Below are 23,525 nucleotides of genomic sequence, written 5' to 3'. Positions count from 1 at the left end.
AGGAGTCAGAGTAAAGGAAGAGCTGCCAGCAGCTAGGAGGACGGGACGGCGCGGTGGACCGAGAGGACACAGTCATGAGAAGCACGTGTGGCCAGGATGCAGAGGCCGACGGAGGAAACGGACCAAACACTCCAGATAAAATCCAGGAAAGCCTGAAAGCAACCTTAGGACGAGAGAGGCAAAAAGAAAAATGTCAGAAAACAAAGGGCATGAACAACAGGCATCAGACACAACTTGCCGAATTTGCGCCTCAAAACAAAATGTTTTTCAAGCTCGGAGGAGAAAAGGCGAAGCACCTGTGAGAGGAAAGTCTGGATTTCCTGAGGCCTTTCTTTTCTTTTCGACACAGGATCTCACTCTGTCACCCAGGATGGAGCACAGTGGTGCAGGCTCTGCTCACTGCAGCTCCCACCTCCCGGGCTCAGGCAATCCTCCCACCTCAGCCTCCCCAGTAGCTGGGACCACAGGCACATGCCTGTGCACGACGCCCACCTCCTAAGGCCCTTTACAGAAACACTAAATATTAGAAGAAAATGAAGCAGTGTCCACAAAATTCTGCAGGGAAAACAGTAGGCCAGGAACACTCCGTGGCTGTGCAATAGGGATGGTGAGAAGACTCTGGTTCTGCAGAGGAGACGGCGGGAGAATTCTGGGGCTCTGCAGAGGAGATGGCGGGAGGAGTCTGGGGCTCTGCAGAGGAGACAGCGGGAGGAGTCTGGGGCTCTGCAGAGGAGACGGCGGGAGGAGTCTGGGGCTCAGCAGAGGAGGCGGCGGGAGGAGTCTGGGGCTCTGCAGAGGAGACGGCGGGAGGAGTCTGTGGTTCTGCAAAGGAGATGTTGGGAGAGCCCGTATGATTCTGCAGCAGAGGTGGCAGGGCAGAAGGTGCAGCCTTCCCAGTGACAGCAACAGAGAAGACAGATGAAATCAGTGTTCTTTAAACAGTCTGACAGCGCTGAAAAGCTGCTGAGGAATGAGGTTGTGAGGACGACAGTGCCGCAGGGTGGTCCCTGGCCTGGGGACTCCGACGAGGCCCAGAACAAAGGGTCAGCTCCTCAGCATAGCGTGGGCCAGGGGACTGACCGGCATTTAGAGCACTGGGTATGGCTTGGGTTTAGGGTTGCCAGATTTCGCTAATAAACAGGATGCAGTTTGGGGGATATACACTAAATGAATTACTCATTGTTTATCTGAAATTCGAATTTAGGCTCACTCCTGTAATCCCAGCACATTGGGAGGCTGAGATGGGAGGATCGCTTCAGCCGAGGAGTTTGAGGCCAGCCTGTACAACATGGTGATTTTCTTGCCTCAGCCACCTATGTAGCTTCAGCCTCCAACGTGCTGGGATTACAGGTGTGTTGCCACCACGCCTGGCTAATTTTGGTATTTTTTGGTAGAGACAGGGTTTTACCATGTTGGCCAGGCTGGTCTTGAACTCCTGACCTCAAGGGATCTGTCCGCCTTGGCCTCCCAAAGTGCTGAGATTACAGACCTGAGCCACCAAACCCAGCGAAGGTGTATATATGATTTTATTTTATTTTATTTTTTATTTTTTGAAAATTATCTTTTAAAAGTAAGGGAATGGTGAGCACATTTGTAAGAGTGGATTCGTCTACGGGGAGGAGTGGAAACAGACCAGGATGTGATCATGCTGGCGACATGCAGCCTCCACATTCTACTGTCCTTACCGAGGCGCATGTATATCACATATGTTCTTTTGTACACAATTTTAAAGAGATTTTTATGCATCCAGCAATTCCTTGAGCTTCACTAGTTTATTTTCATTTGTTAAATTTAACATTTTATTTTTAAAATGAAATGTATAAAATATCCCGCTGTTATGAAATTCTCTCTCTCTCCACCTCTTTCTGCCTCTCCATAATTATGGAAATTTACCCCTGTAAAAATGGAGAGAAATATTTGGATTATTCATCAAATGTTTGCACATTTGTTTGTTTTTTTTTTTTTTTTTTTTTTCAATTTTTGTTTGTTTTTCCTTTTAGAGACAGGGTCTTGCTTTGTTGCCAAGGCTGGAGTTCGGTGATGCCATCACGGCTCACTGACTGTAGACTTCACCTCGCAGGCTCAGGTGACCCACCCTCACCTCAGCCTCCTGAGGAGCTGGGACTACAAGGATGTGCCACCATGCCCGGCACATTTATTTATTTATTTATTTTAAGAGACGGAGTCTCGCCATATTGCATATTGCCTATTGCCCAGGCTGGTCTCAAACTCCTGGGCTCAAGTGATCCTCCCACCTTGACTTCCCCGAGTCCTGGGGTTTAAGCGGGAGTCACTGCTCCCGGTCTGCACATTTGTTATTTCTGAATACTGGGATACTGGAATACTGGCTGATTTGTGATCCGCAGCTTCTTCGGATTTGGGGGCGTTGCTCACAGGTTTTATGAGTCAGGTTTTGTTGGGTTTGTTTCTGCTACCCAGTAGCTGTCCATCTTTCCCGTGTGGGTGGAACCCTCTGCTGCCGAGTCCTCCCGCGGGCACCTCCATAGACGGGCACATTCCCTCTGTGTTCTCGCACTGCTGAGAGTATCAGAGGAACACAGAATGTTAAACAACTGCACAGTCCTTGAAGGAGAATCATCCCTCTATTCCCAGAGCGAGCTAAATACTCCTAAATTCCAAAAATCAAAGCTTGAGGGACTTTTTGTGACTCTGTTGAAATGAATTATCATATGTTGTATAATAGGAAATTACCAGTTTAAGCCCCCGCCCCACTGCATTCATGTGTTAAAAGAGGGATGACGACTCCACTGCCTCTAGAGCTTGTGGAGTTTTTGTTTGGAGGATCACTTGGCTAACACGTTCCTCTGGTCTTGCGTTGCTCTAAAGGAACACCTGAGACTGGGTAATTTATAAAGAGAAGAGGTTGACTTGGCTCGTGGTTCTGCAGGCTGCACAAGCTTGGCACCTGTGTCTGCTCAGCTTCTGGGGCCTCAGGAAGCCTTTCCTCATGGTAGAAGGTAAAGGAGGAGCAGGTGTGCCACGTGACAAGTGGCGGAGCAAGAACGATGCCAGGCGCTGTAACCAATCAGCTCTCCTGTGAGCTTGTGATCTCACAGAGTGAGAACTCATGAGGGTGAGGAGCGGCATCCGCCCCCGTGACCCAAACACCTCCCATGAGGCCCCACTTTGGGCGTTGGGGATCACATTTCAATATGAGATTCGGAGGGAACCAAACCACATTGGCTAATAAATATAAACTACTTGGAGCAGGGTCTCACACACAGCAAGTATTCAGCAGATGTCAGCTACGTTATCACCCCTCGCCTCACCAAGAAAAGCCAGGAGGAGAGCCGTGGATTTCCTGCCACGGCAGCCTGTCAGAGAACGCACAGCGTTACGAGGGCTTGCATAGACTAGCGGCAGTGTGAGACTTCTTTCTCCATCTTTCGGCAGAAAACGATGGTTTTGGGGAATGCCTAGGCCATCCTCAGCCCAGTCAGAAGGTGACTCCCCTTGCAGCTGCTGTTTGAAATGCGTTCTCCTTAAAGCAAGTGTCCCCAAACTTTTTACACAGGGGGCCAGTTCACCGTCCCTCAGACTGTTGGAGGGCCGCCACATACTGTGCTCCTCTCACTGACCACCGATGAAAGAGGTGCCCCTTCCTGAAGTGCGGGGGGGGGGGGGGGCGTCGGATAAATGGCCTCAGGGGGCCGCCTGCCTTAAAGAAACAAATCAATACAATTGAGCACCTGTTACGCAGCGATTGATCTGGTAACTGTTCTTTCCTATCCCAGTCAGCGTTCACCAGAAGCAATCTGCCCTCCTTGGGAGGCATCAGCAAACCTTCCCATCTTGTCCTGTGCTTTCTGTGCCACAGTTTGGTCCACAGGGAGCTTGGCGGTCTCAACACCCCTGAGGTGATCCTGACAGTGCAGTACGCTGATGAGGGCACCGGGATAGGACCTGTGGCCTGGTGAGACATGCATGCCTGGCAGGTGGGCATAGCTGGCCACACCGGGCCTGACTCCTGGTAAGATTCTGAACACCATCTATATTGTGGTCCTCAAACTTCTTTCTTTCTTTCTTTTTTCTTTTTTTTTTTTTTTTTTTTTTTGAGGCAGAGTTTCGCACTGTTGCCCAGGCTGGAGTGCCATGGTGCAATCTTGGCTCACTGCAACCTCAAACTCCCGGGTTCAAGCGATTCTTCCACCTCAGCCTCCGGAGTAGCTGGGAATACAGGCCTCTGTCACCATGCCTGGTGAATTTCTATGCTGACATCTAAATCTTTTCCTAAGAAGTTTAAATAGTTACAAAGGATCAGATTTCTGGAATATCGATACATTTTAAAGTAAACTCTTACTTTACCAATGAAATACAAATACCATAAATGATTGGACCCCCATAATCACACTGTTTAGACATACACAAGCTCTACGATTAGTAGAAATGATAGATTGTGTTATTCTCCTTGAGATTTCATCTCTACCCCACTTTGTGTCTCTCCTAGAATCATCATATATATTAGGGCATATTTCTATCCTAATATATGTTATGCTTTTTATTACAGATCCTATAATACTTCTTTGCAAAAAAAACTAATCTGAAATTTTCTATTGAAATTTAATTTTAAAACCTTACATATAGCTATAAGGCTTCACATTTTTGTTTCGTTGGTTTTGTTTTTTTGAGGCAGGGTCTTGCTCTGTCTCCCCCGCTGGAGTGTAGTGGCATGATCTCAGCTCACCACAGCCTCGACCTCCCTGGGCTCAAGTAGTCCTCCTACCTCAGCCTCCCGAGTAGCTGGCACTGCAGGAAGCTAATGCTTTTTAAAAATGTTTTTGGTAGAGCTGGGGGTCTCACTATGTTGCCCAGGCTGGTCTCGAACTCCTGGGCTGAAGCAATCCTCCCATATAGGCCTCCTAAAGTACTGGGATTACAGGGGTGAGTTACCCCGCCGGGCCGAGTCGTCATTATGGCTGTTGGCATGTCGTTGTTCAAAATTAGATAAATACAAGATTTGGATGCATACTTGTTAAACATGAAAAACCAAGGTTGGGTCAGAAAGGCAGGAGCAGTGGAACCGACGGTCTGAGTCGGCGGCGCCCGTCCACGTGCAGCTTCCTGGGCCGGAGCTCCCGCGCCTCCCGGTGTCTGACCCCCAGGGAGACGGAGGCCGCCCCGAGACGAGGCTGGCGTTTGGGGCCCCGGGGGTGAAGCCAGGTCCCTTCTCGGGCACGCGGCTCACGGGCGGCGCCACCTCCGGCCCCACCCGGCCCCGCGCCCCGGGGCTCCCTGCGAACCCGGCATTGACGCCCCGGTTCGGGCTGCGTCTCCAGGGCCGCGCGCCTGCCTGACCGTCCGTCCTCGGTGGCGCGCACCAGAAGGTCCCGCCGCCCCGTCTTCCCGAGCCCAAAGTCGGCCCCGCGCTGCCCCGCAGGCTCCGACCCCCGACCCCCGACCCCCCATCCCCATCCTACGCCCTTCCCCCCGCTCCCCACCCCGCCCCCACCCCCTTCTCCCCGGCCGCCTGCGCGGGGATGACCGGCCCCGGCAGGACCCCGGGCAATGCCGAGGGCAGGCAACCCTGCCGCTTCTCTGCTCCCACTCGGGGGCATCGGTGCTTCCGGAGTGACCTCCGTGGTGGCCTGGGGTCCTTCTTGGTACTTTAGACTTACAGAGCTGTTTGGACATTCTTCATAAGGAGTTTAGTACCTTGTTTATTTTGGACACGGGGCCTCCCTCTGGCCCGGGCTGTTGTGCGGTGGCACGCTCAGGGTTCACGGCGGCCTCAGCTCCCAGGCCCGAGGCACCCTCTCACCTCAGCCTCCCGAGAAGCTGGGACGACAGGCACCTGCCACTATCAGCTCACAGCTTTTTTTGTTGTTGTTTAGAGATGAGATCGCACCAAATTCTAGGGCCCCGAAACCACGGTGGTCCACCAGTCAAAGTGGCAGCTGACGGTCAGGGATCATGCAATTTTGGTCCAAGTTCATCTTGAGCTGGGCCTGGGAGTTCAGCAGACACTGGCTGTGGTCACTTTGCAAGCTCCTCAGTGTGTAGCTAAAAAGACATCCCACAGCCCGGCAGCACCCTCACACCGGCTTTGCGACCCACAGAGTTACAGCTGTCATGGTGTCAAAAGTTAAATGGAAGCCCTGTAATTTCTCTTTCCTACCAGGTTAATGAGCTAAAATCTAGACTGCATGGCTGGTGAAACCGCAGAGGTTTGTGCTACGCCCCCAGAGATGTGAAAGATGCAGTGCTGGGGATCTCTGGCACAGCCCCCACCTGACTTCCGAGCTCAGTGGGCGGAAGGCGAGCGTCCCCGGAGAGCCTGGATTTTCACGAAGCTCAGCAGGTGGTTATTCCAATTGCACCTGCTGTTCCAGATGTGATATATTTTCTGGAGCAAATCAACATGACTCCTGGCACCTGGAGGGAACCACTGGCCAGGAAAATGCTTTTCTCCCTATAATAATTCGCAAGGATGGGGTTGCTGGGCATGTGGGGCCCTCGCCCAGGCTGTCCTCGTCCATGTCCTCAGCAGCACCTTCAGGCAGGAAGAGAGGGACCGAGATGTCGGACTCTCCTCCAGGTTCAAGAGCATGACCAGCCCATCCTGGGGAACATGCAGTTTAACCTGGGCAGTAGCAGTCCCCCAAGCAATCAGTGACAGAACCCTTCAAGAGAAGCTCCTCGTCATGGATGAACCAGGTTACGTTTGTGAGAGGAGGGCTTTGCTGGGGAAAGGCTGTAACGTCCACGTCCCTCGCGCAAAGCAGTACTGCTGTGATGGCTGCTGACCGTGTCTCCTGCAGCCCAACCAGCAGTTTTTCCTGGAGCACCATGGTGTTCCAGAACCTCTTCATGGCACTTGAAGGTCAGTATTGAATCATGTCTGGCCACATGCAGGACCTCATCCGGGGGCCACGTCCCACCAACCGGGACCCCGCCACAAAGTACTGCTATGGAGAAAGCCCACCGGAGCTCTTCTCGGCATGGCGGTGCGGCAGATGCTCTCCAGCTTCCTGAAAATTTGCCTCCTGGGGCCCAGCTGCAGCGCTCAGGCCAGGGGAGGGAAGACAAAGGCAGGAGGAGATCTTGACTTGGAGCCCTGTTCATGTGCTCAGCTTTGGTCTCTGCAAGGCAGCCCGGAAACTCCAGCTGGCCCCATCGGGGAAGGAAGAAACCAGAGCTGGGCCCCAGCAGTGCTGGTTCTTAGATGCCTGGACCCTGGGACCCATACAGGGGCCTGTGACTCATGTTCTATTGGGGGCCGGGAGTCACTTCCAGCTTTGATCCAGGCCCCTTCACTGTAAAATTAGTTATTGGATTCCTTTGGAGTAGTGGGAAAATTACAGTGTTTTGTGTAGGAGAATGCCTTTTTGTTCTAGCTGAAAATGTACAGCTATTTTTGTTGTTCTTGTGTTCTAGAGTTTTAAGAGTTAAAAGCATCCCTTCACCCAGCTAAAATGTTTCATCTTTTTTGAGCTGGAGTTTTGTTCTTGATGCCCAGGCTGGAGTGCAATGGCGTGATCTCAGCTCACTGAAACCTCTGCCTCCCGGGTTCAAGCGATTCTCCTGCCTCAGCCTCCCAAGTAGCTGGGATTACAGGCATGCACCACCATGCCCAGCTAATTTTGTATTTTTAGTAGAGACGGGGTTTCTCCATGTTGGTCAGGCTGGTCTCAAACGCCTGGCCTCAGGTGATCCGCCCAAGGCGAGCCACCATGCCCAGTCTGTTTAGTCTTTTAGAACGTGAAAAATAATAATTTACAAGTGTTGGAAATAGATGCTCAGTGCCACAAAGAAAAATTAGCACTGAGACAAAGGATTTCTCAGCAAAGCAATTTCTACTTTTTTACTTCCTGCACTGCGGTGAGGCTACCCTCACGAGCCATCTTGCCACAAGAGTACAATGAACAAAGGAAAAGCTGACATATTTATCCCTTATGCATTTGGGGTTGCCCTACCGCTGTGTCTGATCTCTGCTGGTTGGAGCCAGACCTCACAATTTAAACTAAAACTCAATTGGTTAATAACTTAAAACTTTTCTAAACAGGTAAGGGGCACAGGCTGTGAGCTGGGACATGCCTGTGAGCACATCCAGCACAGAGATCTTGGTTAAAGTACAAAGACATAGACTATACTACATGCCGAACAGCTACATAGGATAGGGCTTAACAAAGAGTTATTAGCACACTTATGATTTATTCTTTAACAAGAAAGAAAACTTTGAAGAGGAACCTTTACTTCCCATAGCAAGGATAACCAGAAACAGTAGGTTTTTACCTAATAGGGCTGATGAAACACCCTCATATTCTTGCCTCACTGCTAGGTCAGTCCTTCCACTCGCTAAGGTCATCGAATCCAGAGACCTTTATTGTCTCGCCCCCGCCCCCCCCACACACACCCACACAAGCAAGAACTGATACACTACACTGATGAATGTATCCTGGTTAGACCTAATGAACACAGAGTAGCAAACACCTTTGATCCCGAGTAGTCATCATGAACCGGTGGCACCAGCGCCACCGAGCCATCAGGCTGTGCCTAAACACCAGCAATTCATCATGAGATAAAGATGAAACGTTAGAAACTGGGTTACAGCATGTTACTGTACTTAAAAAAAAAAACTGGGTTTGCAAAAGTCCTGGCGGCTTAGATGCCTGTGACAGGAGTGCTGGAAATATATCGTTGTATCTTATGGGATGCAGTATATGCTTTGAATCAGTGACCGATTTATGGTGCTGTGTGGGAAGAAAGTTGCCCAGGTGCCAAGGCCAGAGACTGAAGGCACAGGCTGTCCCAGTATCATAAACAACTGATTACTCAGTTATAGCAGTGACACCAAATAGATTTAGAAACAATCACGTCATCAACTATATAATCAATCTTATTAAATCGTTATCTTGATTAATCTTTGCTTTAGTATTATAGCATAGAATCATTTTAGCCTTACAGTATGGACATCATTGGTGAAATATAATGAGGAAGCAAAGGGACACTGGTGAGAAGTGATCAGGAGGTAAGAGTGAGAGCCCTGCGGTAGCGCCAGCCCCTGGGAAGGCGCCCGCTACTTAGCAGGCCGTGAAGGGGAGTTTCCCTTTCACTGGGGGAGTTCAGAGAACACTGCTCTGCCCGGCTCTTGAGGAAGGCCTGACATCAGCCAGGCCGGCCCGCAGACATCCAGGGGCTTAAATGCCTCTCCGTGGCGCTGTGCTCCGACAGTCACCATCCTTGTCCACTTTCACGTTCCGCTTTCCCACCTGGAGCTCCTTTTACATTCTTAGAAGTTGTGAGAAGAGTAGGGGAAGCCTTTGATCTTTCCGATGAGTGTGTAGCAAGATGCTGACATATGTGCCTCTCTCCCTTGCAGCGGCTACCTGAAAGGAGGGGGCCCCTGTCCTGTAAGCACGTGATGTGCTGTCAGATGAGTCACTCTCCTGCCCCTGCCCCTGGCCCTGTAAACAGTAAGTATCAGCGCGCCCAGGCATTCGGCCACTGCTGGACTCCGCCTTGGTAGCGGTGGGCCCCGGGGCCCAGCTGAATTCTTCCCTTATCTCTGTGTCTTGTGTCTTCCTTTCCTGTGATCTATCATCTCGCCACACAAAAGAACGCCCACCAGACCCTGCAGGGCTGTGGGGGAAAGCTCTATAATGGCCTCAGTTACCCTTGCTCCTCGTACTCACGCCTTGTGTAATTCCTTCCCCTTGAGTGTGGGTGGGACCTGTGTCTTGCTTCTAACCAAGAGAATACAACAAAGGTAATGGGAGGTCGTTCCTGTAATTGCATTACATAAGACTGCTACCTTTGTCTTGATGGCAGACTCCCCTGTAGGCTTTGATGAATTAAGCTGCCATGTTGTAAGATGTCCTAGGCAGAGGCTCGTGTAGCAAGACTGACAGCTAGCAAGACATGGGGGCCCCCAGCCCAACCACCCACAAAAAATTGAATTTCGGCCAGGTGCAGTGGCTCTTGCCTGTAATCCCAGCACTTTGGGAGACCAAGACTGGTGGATCACCTGAGGTCAGGGGTTCAAGACCAGCCTGACCAAGATGGAGAAACCCCATTTCTACCACAACTACAAAAAATTAGCTGGGCACAGTGGCAGGCGCCTGTAATCCCAGCTACTCGGGAGGCTGAGGCAAGAGAATCACTTGAACCTGGAAGCCAGAGGTTGCAGTAAGCCAAGACTGTGCCATTGCACTCCAGCCTGGACAGCAAGAGCGAAATTCCGTCTCAAAAAAAAAAAAAAAAAAAAAAAGTCTGGGCACGGTGGCTCACGCCTGTAATCCCAGCACTTTGGGTGGATCACCTGAGGTCGGGAGTTTGAGACCAGCCTGACCAACATGGAGAAACCTCGTCTCTACTAAAAAAAAAAAAAAAAAAAAAAAAAAAAAAAAAAAAAAAAATTAGCCAGGCCAGTGATAGGCGCCTGTAATCCCAGGTACTCGGGAGGCTGAGGCAGGAGAATCACTTGAACCCGGGAGGCGGAGGTTTCGGTGAGCTGAGATTGGGCCATTGCACTCCAGCCTGGGCAACAAGAGCAAAACTCTATCTCAAAAAAAAAAAAAGAAAGAAGAAATAAATTGAATTTCATCAACAACCATGTAAGTGTGCAAGTGCATCCTTCCCAGTCAGTCCCTGAGATGGAAGACCCTGGCGTCAGCCTTGGGACAGGTTCCAAGCCGGAGGATCCATTTAGGCTGTGCCAGGACTCCTGACCCACAGAAACCGTGAGACAATGAGCTAGTCATGATGTTTGTGGTCACCTGTTAAACAGCAATGGATCACGGGGCAGCCACTGTCCCCACCCCGCCCCACCTCCCCCTCTGGCTGAAGTGATGTCCAGGGATTTAAAGAGCTGGTACCTTTTTTCCCTCTTAATTTTTCTCTTTTTCTCCTCTTAGGAGCCAAACATGAAAGGCTAGGACATTCAAAACAACTGAATATACTGGGAAATTAGAAAGTGACCATAAATGCCAAAGAAAGGCTCAGAAGAGTCCCAAGAAGACCTTAAGGTTATGCCCCAGCTGAGCCTTGGAACAGAGGTAACCTCTAACGGTAGAAAAGCAAAGAAAACGAACACAACCCAGCAAACCCTGGGGAAGGAGGAGAATCTGATTTCCAGAGTTACCACGTTATTAACAGAAACTATCTTTGAAAAGCTGGGTACAGTGGTTCACGCCTATAATTCCAGCACTTTGGGAGGCTAGGCAGGTGGACCACCTGCGGTCAGGAGTTCGGGACCAGCCTGGCCAACATGGTGAAACCCCATCTCTACTAAAAATACAAAAATTAGCCAGGTGTGGTGGTGGGCACCTGTAACCCCAGCTACTTGGGAGGCTGAGGCAGGAGAATTGTTTGAACATGGGAGGTGGAGGTTACAGTGAGCCGAGACCACACCACTGCACTCCAGCCTGGGCGACAGAGTGAGACTCCATCTCCAGAAAAAGAAACATAGCCAGGTGTGGTGGCATATGCCTTACTCCCAGCTACTCAGGAGGCTGAGGAGGGAGGACTGCTCGAGCACAGGTTGCAGTGAACTGTGATTGTGCCACTGCACTCCAACCTGGGTGACAGAGTGAGACCTTGTCTTAAAGAAAAAAAAAAAAAGTGAGCCGGGCGCGGTGGCTCAAGCCTGTAATCCCAGCACTTTGGGAGGCCGAGGCGGGTGGATCACGAGGTCAAGAGATCGAGACCATCCTGGTCAACATGGTGAAACCCCGTCTCTACTAAAAATACAAAAACTAGCTGGGCATGGTGGCGCGTGCCTGTAATCCCAGCTACTTAGGAGGCTGAGGCACGAGAATTGCCTGAACCCAGGAGGCGGAGGTTGCGGTGAGCCGAGATCGTGCCATTGCACTCCAGCCTGGGTAACAAGAGCGAAACTCCGTCTCAAAAAAAAAAAAAAAAGAAAAGAAAAAAGTGAACAGAGACTAAGGGACCTGTGGGTCATCAAACAGGCCAACACATACATTTTGGGTGCCTCAGAAAGAGAAGAAAGAGAAAGGGGCAGAGAGAATACAGTAAGGCATCACTTAGCAACAAAAATATGTTCTGAAAAACGCACCCTCATGTGGTCTCATCATGGTGTGAACATCGCAGACGGTACTTACATGGGTCTACATGGTATAGCTACTGTACATCTAAACTATGTGCTGTGTAGATTACTGCTCTGAGGCTACAACTATGTACAGCGTGTTACTGTATTTAATACTTAGACGATTATAACACAAGGGTGAGTATTTGTGTATCTAAGTACATATAAACGTAAAAGGTACAGCAAAAATACAGTATTATAATATTTGAGGACCACTCTCCTATATGCGGTCTGTCGATGACCAAAATGTCTTTATGCAGCATATGACTATGTTTGAAGAAATAATAGCTGAAAACTTCCCAGATTTGAAGGAAGACATGCATATAAACATCCAAGCAGCTCAAGTAACTCCAAGTAAAATGAACTCAAAGCGAGCCACACTGAGACACATTACAGTCAAACTTCTGAAACACAGTTAGAGAAAACCCTGAAGGTAGCAAGAGGAAAGCAGCTTGTCACATACAAGGGACTCTCAATAAAATGACCGCAGATTTTTCATCAGAAACTCGGAAGCCAGAAAGCAGTGGGCCAATGTATGTAAGGTGCTAAAAGAAGGGCCGGGCATGGTGGCTCGAGCCTGTAATCCCAGCACTTTGGGAGGCCGAGGTGGGAGGATTGCTTGAGGCCAGGAGTTCAAGACTAGCCTTAGCAACGTAGTGAGATCCCATCTCTACAAAAGAAAAAAATTAGCCGGGCATGGTGGTGCACATCTATAGTCCTAGCTACTCGGAAGGCTGAGGTGGGAGGATTGCTTGAGCCCAAGAGGTTGAGGCTGCAGTGATCACATTACTGCACTCCAGGTAACGGAGCAAGACCCTGTCTCAAACAACAACAAGAAACGCATGAATGAGGCTGGGTATGCTGGCTCAGGCCTGTAATCCCAGCACTTTGGGAGGCCGAGGTGGGTGGATCACCTGAGGTCAGGAGTTTGAGACCAGCCTGGGCAACATGGTGAAACCCCGTGTCTACTACTCTACTCAGTTCTCTACAGGAGAATCGCTTGAACCTGGGAGGTGGAGGCTGCAGTGAGCTGAGATCATGCCATTGCACTCCAGCCTGGGCAACAGAGCATGACTCCATCCAAAAGAAGAAGAAATGTACAAATGAGCGAACTACTGGCATCTTTCAGGAGCTCTGTGGTGACTGTCCCCTGTAAGCTTGGGTTGATACTGGGGAAAACAGTCATAGAACTGCCTGCCCTAGTATCTACTTGGACGTGGGATTCTGGAAGAGAAGAGGTTACCCGGCAGCATTTAACTGTCAGAGGCAAGGTGGGTACCGCGGTGGGCAGAAAGCGAGGGCGGCACTCAGGAGGCCTTGGCCTGGGAACGCGGTCAGCAGGGTGTTGCTGCCCCAGTGAGTATGACCAGAGACACGTCAGGCCCTGCCAGCTGGACAGCAGCCGTCACCGCCCCTCACCCAGTTTCCAGATTTCAGTCAAATTCAGACTCACAGCTGTCAAATCGAAGCGGCAGCTGGAAGCCCCTGGGCACGCGGCTCTCCCACGGCTCCCACCGGTTACGCGCCCACTGTGCCCCCGACGGAGTCTGTGGCCATTTGCCCGCGTGCAGTGTCACTGGCGAGGGACAGAGAGAGGCTTTTGGAGGACTGGGGAAAACAGTGTACAGCCAAAGCCGGGCGCGGTGGCTCAAGCCTGTAATCCCAGCACTTTGGGAGGCTGAGGTGGGTGGATCACGAGGTCAACAGATCGAGACCATCCTGGTCAACATGGTGAAACCCCGTCTCTACTAAAAATATAAAAAATTAGCTGGGCATGGTGGCACGTGCCTGTAATCCCAGCTACTCAGGAGGCTGAGGCAGGAGAATTGCCTGAACCTAGGAGGCGGAGTTTGCGGTGAGCCGAGATCACGCCATTGCACTCCAGCCTGGGTAACAAGAGCAAAACTGCGTCTCAAAAAAAAAAAAAAAAACAACAGTGTACAGCCAGACACTGACGCTGACACCGGGACTCTGGGAGTGGCGGGAGGCGCCGTGGCCCAAGCCCATCTCTAACAGGCCCGGCAGGTCTGTAGATCTGCCCTGTTTATTGGGATACACATTCTTAGCCGCCAGCCGAATGCTCGCACGGGCTCCTTGGCCAGAGGAGTAAGGGTCGTTACAGCAGAAAGAACCAAGTGCGGGCCTACGGAACTTCCTGCCTCCACCAAGACCGCGCCTGACGGAAGGAGTGCCTTCGCTGGAGAAACTGCGGAGGTAACAACATCAGAGGCCAGCGAAGCAGACGTGGCGCTCCCGACACACCTCCATTAGGCTCACCTGTCTGGCCTCTGCAAAAACAAAGTCATAATGACAGTGGGTGACGGAACTGCAGTAGACTTGAATGGGCAGCAGGGCCAATGGGAGCTGCCACGCCGGGAGGGGTCTGCGCTGCAGCAGAGCAATATAGCCTCTGCACTTGGTGTGTGCCCGGCATTTTGGCAAATTCTTTCCTCTCAATGTCCTCACTCGGGAGGGGCAAAAGCATTCACCTCCACCGGCAGACAGTAGCACTCCCTCCCTCCTTCGCCTCAGGGCTGTGGGTGCTCCTAAGCTTTCTGGTGGGTGGAATAAGGTCCCCCAAAGATGTCCACCTGCTGCTCCCTGGAACCTGTGAATACTCGAGGTGATGCCCAAGAAGGGAACGGAGGTTGCAGAGGGATTAAGGTTGCTAACTGGATGACCTTAAGCCAGGAAGACGGTACCAGATTACCCAGGAGATTCCATGCGATCGTGAGGATCTGTAAAAGTGGAAGAGGCGGCCGGGCGTGGTGGCTCACGCCTGTAATCCCAGAACTTTGGGAGGCCAAGGCAGGTAGATCATGAGGTCAGGAGTTCGAGACCAGCCCGGACAACATGGTGTACATCTCCACTAGAAGTACAAACATTAGCCTGGCGTGGCGGCAGGTGCCTATAATCCCAGCTACTCGGGAGGCAGAAGCAGGAGAATCGCTTGAACCTGGGAGGTGGACGTTGTAGTGAGACGAGATTGTGCCATTGCACTCCAGCCAGGGTGACTAAAGCAAGACTCTGTCTCAAAAAAAAAGTGGAAGAGGAGCCAGGCATGGTGGCTCATGCCTATAATCCCAGCTACTCAGGGGGCCAAGACGGAGATCATGTGAGTCTAGGGTTTCGAGGCCGGCCTGGGCAACCTAGCAGGATGCTGTCTCGAAAAAAGAAAGAAAATTAAATGCTTTATTAATCAAAAAAAAAAAGAAAATTAAAACAAGAGAAAAAAGCTGGCTAATAGAAGCAGATGAACAGCTGGCCCAGATGTTAATTTAGCAGGAAAAGAGCTTTAAATAGGCATCATAACTATATTAAGGAAAATATGAATTTTTCTTATTTGGAAATGGACATAAATGTTGATAATTTTCAAAAAGGAACTACAATCTATGAAAAGTGAATCCACAGGGCGTTCAGGAACTAAAAACTACAATATATAAAAGTAGTGTTTCTAATCTCATTTATCTGTGAATGAAAGCATAATTATTCACACAACAAAGTCATTTTTAAAAATATACAGTATAAGGTAGATGTTTCTTCACTCACTTCTGCTGCAGGCTTCGCGGCCAGGCATTAAATGTCCGCCCAGATCTACAGAAGTTCGGCCTCAAGAACACACCCCAGACTGCATTTCCAAGTGCAATCCTAATTCCACCAAGCAAATGAGGAGGGAGCGCGTGTCTAAATGCTAAGCATATGCATTCTCGAGGTTTTCCATCCCCGCAAACTCCAGACTGAACTACTCAAGTCAAAGAGCCCAAGTCCTTGAGAAGAAAAACTGCAAAGATGAAGAAAAGATGGAGAAAAGCCTACGCAGTCATACCGAAAGAGGCTCGCCTGACATGGGAGCACACACCTGCAGTCCCAGCTGCTCAGGCTGAGGCGGGAGGATCGCCTGAGCTCAGGAGTTGGAGGCTGCAGTGAGCTAGGGTTACGCCTGGGAATAGCACCTGGATTCCAGCCTGGGTCAGACAGCTGACCCCATCTCTTAAAAAAAAAAAAAAGAAAAGAAAGAAAAAACAAACTCCCAAACCGAAAATAGTGGGAGAGGGAGGCAGAAGTGGAGAGCCAGAGGGAAGGAGGCTTCAGCGTGGCCGGGACGTCAGCCCCACGAGGCCGTGCCACGCAGCCACCCTGCAGAGCTGGTGGGTGTGGTTTGAAGCCCCTCCATCTGTGGTGGCAAAGGGACCCCATCTCCGGGGCACCTTGATAGTCCCAGGAGTCCTGGGGGTGGGGGGAAAGCACCCGGTGAAAGGGTCAACAGATCTGGACTGTGCCAGGACACTGTGGGGCAAAAGACAGATGCTTGCACCCGGGCCTTTGTCCAGCAAGAAGACCCCGTGCTTGGCAGGCCCCTTAGCACTGTAGTGGCAGCACAGGCTACATTTGGGGCCACTGCCCCACCTGCTGACTGAGAGGCCAAGAGGCTCACCGCCCGCAGTGTGGCCAGGGCTGCCGGCTGAGGTGTGACTTGCTGGGCCGCTGGGACCACACTGTCCAGTTGGAGGATCCGCTGTGCGGGAGGTGTGGGGAGTAGGGTAGGTGTGTAGCCTCCCACAGGTTTCTGGGGCTCTGGGGCTCAGCCACACCTTCCTGGTGGAGGCTATTTTTCCTTCAGAAAGCAGCTCTGCAGTCACAGCCTCGGGCAGCCAGCAGCCATCTACCGTGTGGTGGAAACGGTGTGTGCGGGGCCTGGCCCAGATGGCACAGGTGGGTCCCGGGGCCCAAGCGACCACATCGCATTCTCCCCCTTTCGCAGCGCAGACGGCTCCTGGGGAGGACGCTGGTGCGGAGCAAAGGCGGGAAAGGGCTCCCACACGCTGGCACCGACTCTGGCCCGGCCTCCCCTGCACGGAGACTGCAGCCAGCACAGCCCACGCCGTAGTCCCGTGCAGGGAGGTCCTGGGGGACAGCAGCGGGGGACAGCCCCCCCGGGGGCACCTGGTCACCCACTTCCTGTAGATGGGAAGAGTCGCTTGAGCTCTGTGTATCACTGACTCCAGACGCCGGTGAGGGCTGGGCTGGCTCTCCAGGGCCTGAAGTGGAGAACCACAGGACAGCGGTGACAAGGACAGCTGGGAAAGGCTGGGGGTGGGCCTGTGAGGAGCAGGGAAGGCCAAGCTCAAGGGAAGGCTCTGCGTCTTGTGGGGACGCCCCTAGGGAGAGTCGGGGATGCAGACAGGCCGGTGACATCATGACTGCGTCATGGACAGCAGCCAGCAGGCCCGGGGCAGAGTGGTATGGGGGCAGGAACGGTGGCTACACCACCAGGAGCTCCTTTTCACACAGCTAGAGCAGGGCCACCCACGTGGACAAGCCCTCTTTACAGATCACCAGACGTGTGGTGACGGCAGGGCTGCAGGCCGCGAGGAGGAGGCTGGGAAGGCGTGCTCTGTCTGGATGGACTTCCTGGAATAGACTCCGAGAGCAAAAATAGCGTGTCCATGTGATGGCGACCAGGTGTCCCCACAGCACAGAACGCGCTGAGTCAGCGGCATGGACTCTTCCAAGGACCCGTGAGCCGGGCAGCCAGGGCTGCAGGCTGGAGCCTGGCACATCCTCAACACTAAGTGCCCAGCCCTGAGCCTCCCACCTGGAGGCCGAGCAGTTTCACTCGACCCCTGCTGCTCCCAAGGAAACACCGTCTATTCTGGCTAAAACAGACGTTCCTAGCAGATGCGTAGAATCCTGCCTGCCAACCCCACCTATGTGGTCCCAGCACCCCCGGCAGCACAGCTCCCAAGCTGGAAACCCACTTTGTAGCAAAAAGAGGCACCACGGCAGGGGTCACGGGGCCCCCTGCTCCTGTCTGCCCCACACCCTGCAGAGCAGCCAAGGCTCCCAAGACACCCAGGCAGTGATGCTGGACCGTCCTGGAGGCCGGCTCAGAGTCCACCTCCACCTACGGAAAGCGAAGCGGGGGCACCCCCGCCTTTCCCTGACCCCAAGAGCAGGAGAGCTGCCTCTTGGTTTCCCACCAGGAGAAAGCGACAGCAAGACACAGGGTCAACTGGAGACCGTCCCGGGCAGAGCCTCGGTGCCGGCCTTCAGTGGCAGCGCTTCCTAGGGCCTGGCCTTGCCTGTGTCCCCTGCTGCCTCTTGCCAAGCCCAAATCCGCAGCTACTGGACCCGCTCCGCCGCTCACATCCCAGCCGGCCTTTCCACGCACGCTCCCGCGCGCCTCAGAGTCTCATCAAACAACTGTCACTACTTCCGTCCTCAGGACAGGGTCAGGCTTGATCCCAGCACCGGAGCGGGGTGGGGGGTACACAGGCGATCAGGCGATGGGTGGCGCCAGGGCCTGGGCTGGAGGCACGCTGGCTGGTGCCCGCCGGCATCTGGAGGCTGCAGCCAGCATGGCCCATGCCCAGCAGGGACGCACCAGGGTCAGACCTGATGTGGGCCACGAGGCCGCGCAGGCTCCGTGGAGCGGCGCCCGCCGGGGAGCAGGCGGCACCAGGGGGAGGCGTGCCCGGCACCAGCGCGGAAGCGGGAGGTCGCAGCGGCCAGGACAGAACGGGCAGCGAGGGGCCGGCGGGGACCGGCGACGCTGGGGGCGCTGCCGAGCCTCTGCGGTTCTGGGCCGGGAGGGTTTGAGGAGTCGGCCCGGTGGGGAGCAGCGCGGGCTGGGACCTGCGGAGCCTGCGAAGGCGGCTGGCCGCCGTTTCCTGCCGCCCGGCGCGCATCTGGAGGTGCCGGGAAGGAGGCGCCCCGACCCCCGCGAGGGCGCTCGTGCGTGCCGCAGGCCTGTGCCGAGCACTCACCCACACGGGCACGTGTCACGCCGGCGCGGCCCCACACCGCGTGTGTCCCGGCCCACGCGCCCACCCCCCGGGCGTGGCTCTCACCTGTCGGGGCCTCGGCGTTCTCGGCAGGCTCAGGCTGCCTCGCCTGCTCGCCGGCTTTCCTCTGCGGTGGATGGTTCTCCCCGGGCTTCCCTAGAGAAAAAGGACTGTCAGTGAGCTTGGGGTGTGAGGGCCCCGGCCCCATCAGCCGCGAGAGGCACTCACTGGGCACCAAAAGGGCCGTGGGTCCCGGCCGCTAGGGAGGCCCCACCCGGGTCTCTGCCGCAGGACAACCTTAAGGAGCACGGGCTCCTCCCCCACCACGCACAGTGGGGCCGGGGAGGCTCGGGGAGGCACAGGCCAGGGCCAGCCAGCAAGAACAGGCCTGGGCTCTGGTGGGCCCAGGGTGGGCAGGTTGCACCTCTGGTTGGAGGACCCTGTGGGCTGGCAGTGCTGCTTGCTGTCCCCGCCCACCCCCGCTGCTGTCCCCCACCGTGCGCCACCGCCCTCCCCCAGGCCCTTCCTGTCTCTGTGTTCAATTCGGTGCTCCCCTGGCAGATGGCTGTCTCTCTGCTCCTGAGCTTCTGGGGTTAGACAGGAGCGGGTATGCTCCGGGCAGGGTTGGGCCAGGCAAACCAGTCTGGCCAGTGTGGCTGAGCCGGCTGGGATGGGGCCCTGGGCGTGGGTGTGAGTCAGCGGCCCCAGGCTGGGGAAACGCTAGGGAGGAGCCCACCTGGAGCCCACCCTCCCAACAAGAAGCCCAGGGGATGCTAGCATTTTGGGCTAGCCCTGCACCCCCACCTCCAATCCTGAGACCCAAAGGCAGCTCTGGCCCAGGCTCTTCAGGCCCTGGTCGCAGTGGGCAGGGCGGACAGCTCCGAGCCGGGATGCCACCAAGAGCCCCCACCTCCATCGCTGCGCGATCGTTTCTTTTGGCCCCACATCAGTTCACAGACTGCTCTGTGAGTCTCCAAGGGCCCAGGCTCTCCCGCCAGCCACAGCACTGTGGCCCGAGCCCTGCCCTAGCTCCCCCGGGTCCCTGGGTCCTTTGTCTCCACCGAATGCCATGGGCAAGCTCAAACCCCAGCGGGGCTCCTGTGAGCATGCTAACTGCCCTGGAGGCCTCCGGAGTGCTCAGGGTGGGCTGGGGCTGTGGGTTCCTGGGGCCAGCTGGGCTCAGGGTATCTGTGGCCAGTGAGGGTCTGGGCCCTGAGGGTCAGTGCGGCCAGGATGCAGCTCCTGGCTCTGTGGCCTACAGTTCGAGTTTCCCTCGCCCAGATGTGGGACCGGGGGAGCTGGGGTGGGGCAGGGGCGGGGGGCATCGGTGCCGCCCAGGGCAGGACCAGGCACGCCCGGCGCTGCGCTGCCTCCTCCGGCTTCTCAGCCTCCCTCCCTGTCTCGCCAGCAGGGCCCGTGGCCTGTAAAGCCCTGTGCCCGCCGTGTCAGCGCGTCGGCCCGGGCAAGCCGCCCAGCTGCAGAGTCCCTATAAACTCCCTGGTGTGGCCAGGCCCCGCCGAGTGGGGCCAGTGAGGCCCATAGGCAGAGGCAGAGCCAGAGTCCCGAGCTGTGGTGCCGTGGGCACCAGCCAGGGGGCAGGGCCTGGAACAGGGGGCCGAGCCCGGCGTGGGAGCGCACAGCCACCGTGGCCTCCCGGGACGCCCTCTGAGCCGGCCTGACTGAGGCCAAGGTCGATGAGCCACGGCCCCTGGGGAGCAGACACCTGGTGAAGGAGGCGCTGGAGCCAGGGCCATGTCTGGGAAACGAGGTCGCGGCCGCAAACCCCGGGCCAGGAGGGCGGGCAGGGCCCAGCCGGCAGCCGGCCAGCAGGGCCCTGAGGTCCAGCCCCCGCCCCCGACCCCAGGGGGCCCTGAGGGGGAAGCGGGGGTGGCCCCTACGGGGCACGTGACCAGCATCGAGCGAGCTCCTCAGGGACACCCCAGGGTGGCTGGGCCAGAGCAGCCACAGGCAGCCTTGAGGCCAGAGCAGGCCACTGCTCCAGGGTCTGAGCTGGTGCTGGTTCTCGCCGGGCACATGGAGGGCTGTGGAGCTGAGGGCCCCATGCCGGCCCTGGGCCCCGAACTGCTGAGGCTCCATGAGGTCCAGCTGTGCCTGGCCCAGGAGCAGCTGCTGCTGGAGGGCCGCTGGCGGCAGGTCCAGCTGCAGATGCAGCTGTGGCAGGAGGAGCAGCTGTGGCTGCAGCAGCTGCAGGAGGAGCAGCTGTGGCTGCAGCAGCTGCAGGAGGAGCAGGCCTGGGCACACGTGGAGGGGCTGCAGCTGGCTGTGGCCCTGGAGCAGCTCCGGAGTGAGGGGCCCGAAGCACTGCAGACCCAGGGCCAGGTAAGGCCTGGAGCGGGTGGCAGGGAGGGGCCCCGGACCGTTGGGTTGGTGTGGGGGCCACTCCAGCAACCTAGATATGCCTGTGGAGGGCCAGGATGCCAGGCTGGAGGCGGGCATCTGTGGGCCCATCTTCACATCTGCCAAGTGAAGTGGGTGCCTGCCACACGGCACTGCATGACCAAGGCACAGCCAGCCTGTCCAGGCTGCCCAGGGCTCGGTGGAAACAGGCGCTGAGGGCAGATACTTGTTCAGGGACAGAGGTGTCCCCGCAGCAGACCCAGGCAGGCTGGGCCAGGACTGTCCAGGGCAGTGTATGGGTGCAGGGCAGGGTGAGGGTCTGGGTGTGCACAGAAGCACCAGGTAGCAGAACTGAATGCAGCCCCCCACCCCCCACAACCCAGTTTCCTGGCTGGCTTGCTGGTCCGCCTGCCCTGCCCCCTGTTTATTGGAGTGCAGTGCACTCAGGGCTAGAGACTGCGGAAGCAGCACGCGGTGCCTGGGCCCATTATCCTCATTCCAGGAGGGCTGCCCGCCTCAGACGCGGCTGGGGCTATTTTGGGGAACTAGACTCTAACCCTAGCCTGGCATGGAGGAGTGGGCGCCATCACCCCACCTGTTCCCGGTGAACCTGGGAGCTCTCTGGCATCCAGGGGTGTCGGGCCAGGCCCACTCTAAGCAGAGGGGCAGTCTGGGGAGAAGGGTGTGTGCTCCCTTAGCAAGCACAGACCCCAGTGCAGGCCTGCGTGCTGAAGGACCCCAGGTCTGCAGTCTGGAATGTGTTCACAGCCAGCACAGAGAATAAACGGGAGTCAGGGCAAGGGAGCGACAACAGGGAAGGTGGGGCCGGCGGGGGCGCAGAGGGGGAAGGCTCCTTCCTGAGCCACAGGAAAATCCAACCCAGGTGAGCTGTCACCATCCAACCTGGGAGTGACTATGGAGAAGGTGGCCTGGGAGCAAAGCAGCAGGCAGAGGGCGGCACAGGACGCCCCCGATGGAGCAGAGTCAGAGCGGACCACACGCTTAGACTTGGTCTCAAGCCCTCCTCTTTCAAAACCCATTTTTGGCCACCTAAGCCCCTCCCACGTGCTCCTGCCCCCTTCCCACCTCCATGTGTTCCAAAGCAGGGCTTCTCTGAGTGCTGTCCCCAGGCCCCACCCCAACCCCAGGGGTGTAAGATTCAGGCTCAGGGTCAGAGATGAATGAATGGACTCCGAACCCTCAGTCAGTCACACCCAATCCCAACTCTGAGATCCCCTGAAAGCCTCTCTTGGAAGGAGGGCTCTTCTCAGAGGGGGTGTCTCTCTGTGGCTACATAGAGGGTCTCGCAGGCCAGTGTCTGGGTGACAGTGCTCTGGAGGTCAGAGGGTGCACTCACCAGCAATGGCTCTCGACTTGGGCCCAGGGTGGGGCGTCTGCCACTTTCCAGCTGCAGCTTTCGGGCCCCTCTTCTTACTGTGCATTCTCCTGGGGGGTGAGAAGGACCAGAGACGGGGTGCTCAGAGTGGCAGAGGGCAGCTGCAGTGGGGAACAGGGCCCACCACGCGGGCCTGAGTGGATGACAGCAGGAAGACGGGCTCTCCTGAGGCTTCCCAGCTGATGTCATGCCTGCCTGCCTGCCTGCCCCAGGTGTGTGCCCAGTAGCTTGAGCCAGGATGCCTGGCAAGAGCACTTGACCACAGCCCATCCCCCAGTCCTCCAGTCCCGGCTTGCCTGCCCCCCAACCCCAGGCTCAGCCCATCCCCCTGCCGGGCCCAGGATCTGGAGTCCAGCACTCACCTCCCTGCTCCAAGCTGCTGGGTTCTCACCACAGGCACGAGTGCAGCCCCTCTGCTGACGCCTCCCTGCCTCTCCACGGCCTGGGAACCCAGTCAACCCCTGAGCCTGCTCCCCAGCCACGCAAGGCACTGACCCATCCACACTCTCAGACCCTCTCTGGGTCCCGGCCTTGGCAGATGCTATTGTCAGGCCCTGGAGCATCACCCCTCTCCCTAGTCCACACAGCTGACCCCCACGTTCATCCCTGGGAGGCTCCTACTGCCTGCCCCAGCCTGTCGGGGTCCTCGCCGGTGCTCCACGACCCTCACCCGCTGCAGCACAATTGCCTGGGCACTGGTCTCACCCCCTCACCCATGTTTCCCACATGCTGGCACCAGTGGGGTATCACTTAGTGTTTGGGGAAGGAACAAATGAAATGGGAGTGACTCTGAAAACAAAATAAGATCATCACATGGTAAGAGAGACAAAGAGGAAGGTGACTGATGGCCGACGAAAGGGTTCAGGAGGGCCAGTTCTTGGGGTGGGAGTGGCAGGGGCCAGGTGTGGTGGTTCGAGCG

The 23,525-nt window shown here is 55.4% G+C and overlaps 1 protein-coding gene across 4 annotated transcripts; it reads right to left on the bottom strand.

The window, feature by feature from the left end:
* Positions 1-1,717: 1,717 nt before the first annotated feature.
* On the bottom strand, positions 1,718-22,769 carry LOC104649935 (IQ motif and ankyrin repeat domain-containing protein 1-like). Of its 4 annotated transcripts, none has more exons than XM_074387280.1 (3): positions 22,568-22,769; positions 18,919-19,008; positions 1,718-2,538 (listed from the first exon to the last, which is right to left on the bottom strand). In XM_074387280.1, exons 1-3 carry the CDS (start codon positions 22,650-22,652, stop codon positions 2,432-2,434), a joined length of 282 nt encoding a protein of 93 aa, XP_074243381.1. In that variant the 5' UTR covers positions 22,653-22,769; the 3' UTR covers positions 1,718-2,431. The 4 variants fall into 4 exon arrangements, with proteins under 4 accessions (XP_074243381.1, XP_039320382.1, XP_039320380.1 ...); XM_039464448.2 differs by lacking the exon at positions 1,718-2,538 and adding an exon at positions 14,173-14,355; XM_039464446.2 differs by lacking the exon at positions 1,718-2,538 and adding an exon at positions 14,296-17,167.
* Between the last annotated feature and the right edge of the window lie 756 nt (positions 22,770-23,525).

Source organism: Saimiri boliviensis, chromosome 15, assembly GCF_048565385.1.
Source record: "Saimiri boliviensis isolate mSaiBol1 chromosome 15, mSaiBol1.pri, whole genome shotgun sequence".
NCBI classification, from domain to species: Eukaryota; Metazoa; Chordata; class Mammalia; order Primates; family Cebidae; genus Saimiri; species Saimiri boliviensis.
Note: the sequence above shows the minus strand (reverse complement) of the source record. Positions and strands in the feature narration are given on the sequence as shown.

Coding starts and splice junctions, on each gene's coding strand:
- LOC104649935 (XM_074387279.1), bottom strand. CDS start 22,652: ATGCACAGTAAGAAGAGGGGCCCGAAAGCTGCAGCTGGAAAGTGGCAG. Junction 19,009..22,567: donor CAAGTCGAGAGCCATTGCTG/GTGAGTGCACCC, acceptor CTTTTTCTCTAG/GGAAGCCCGGGGAGAACCAT.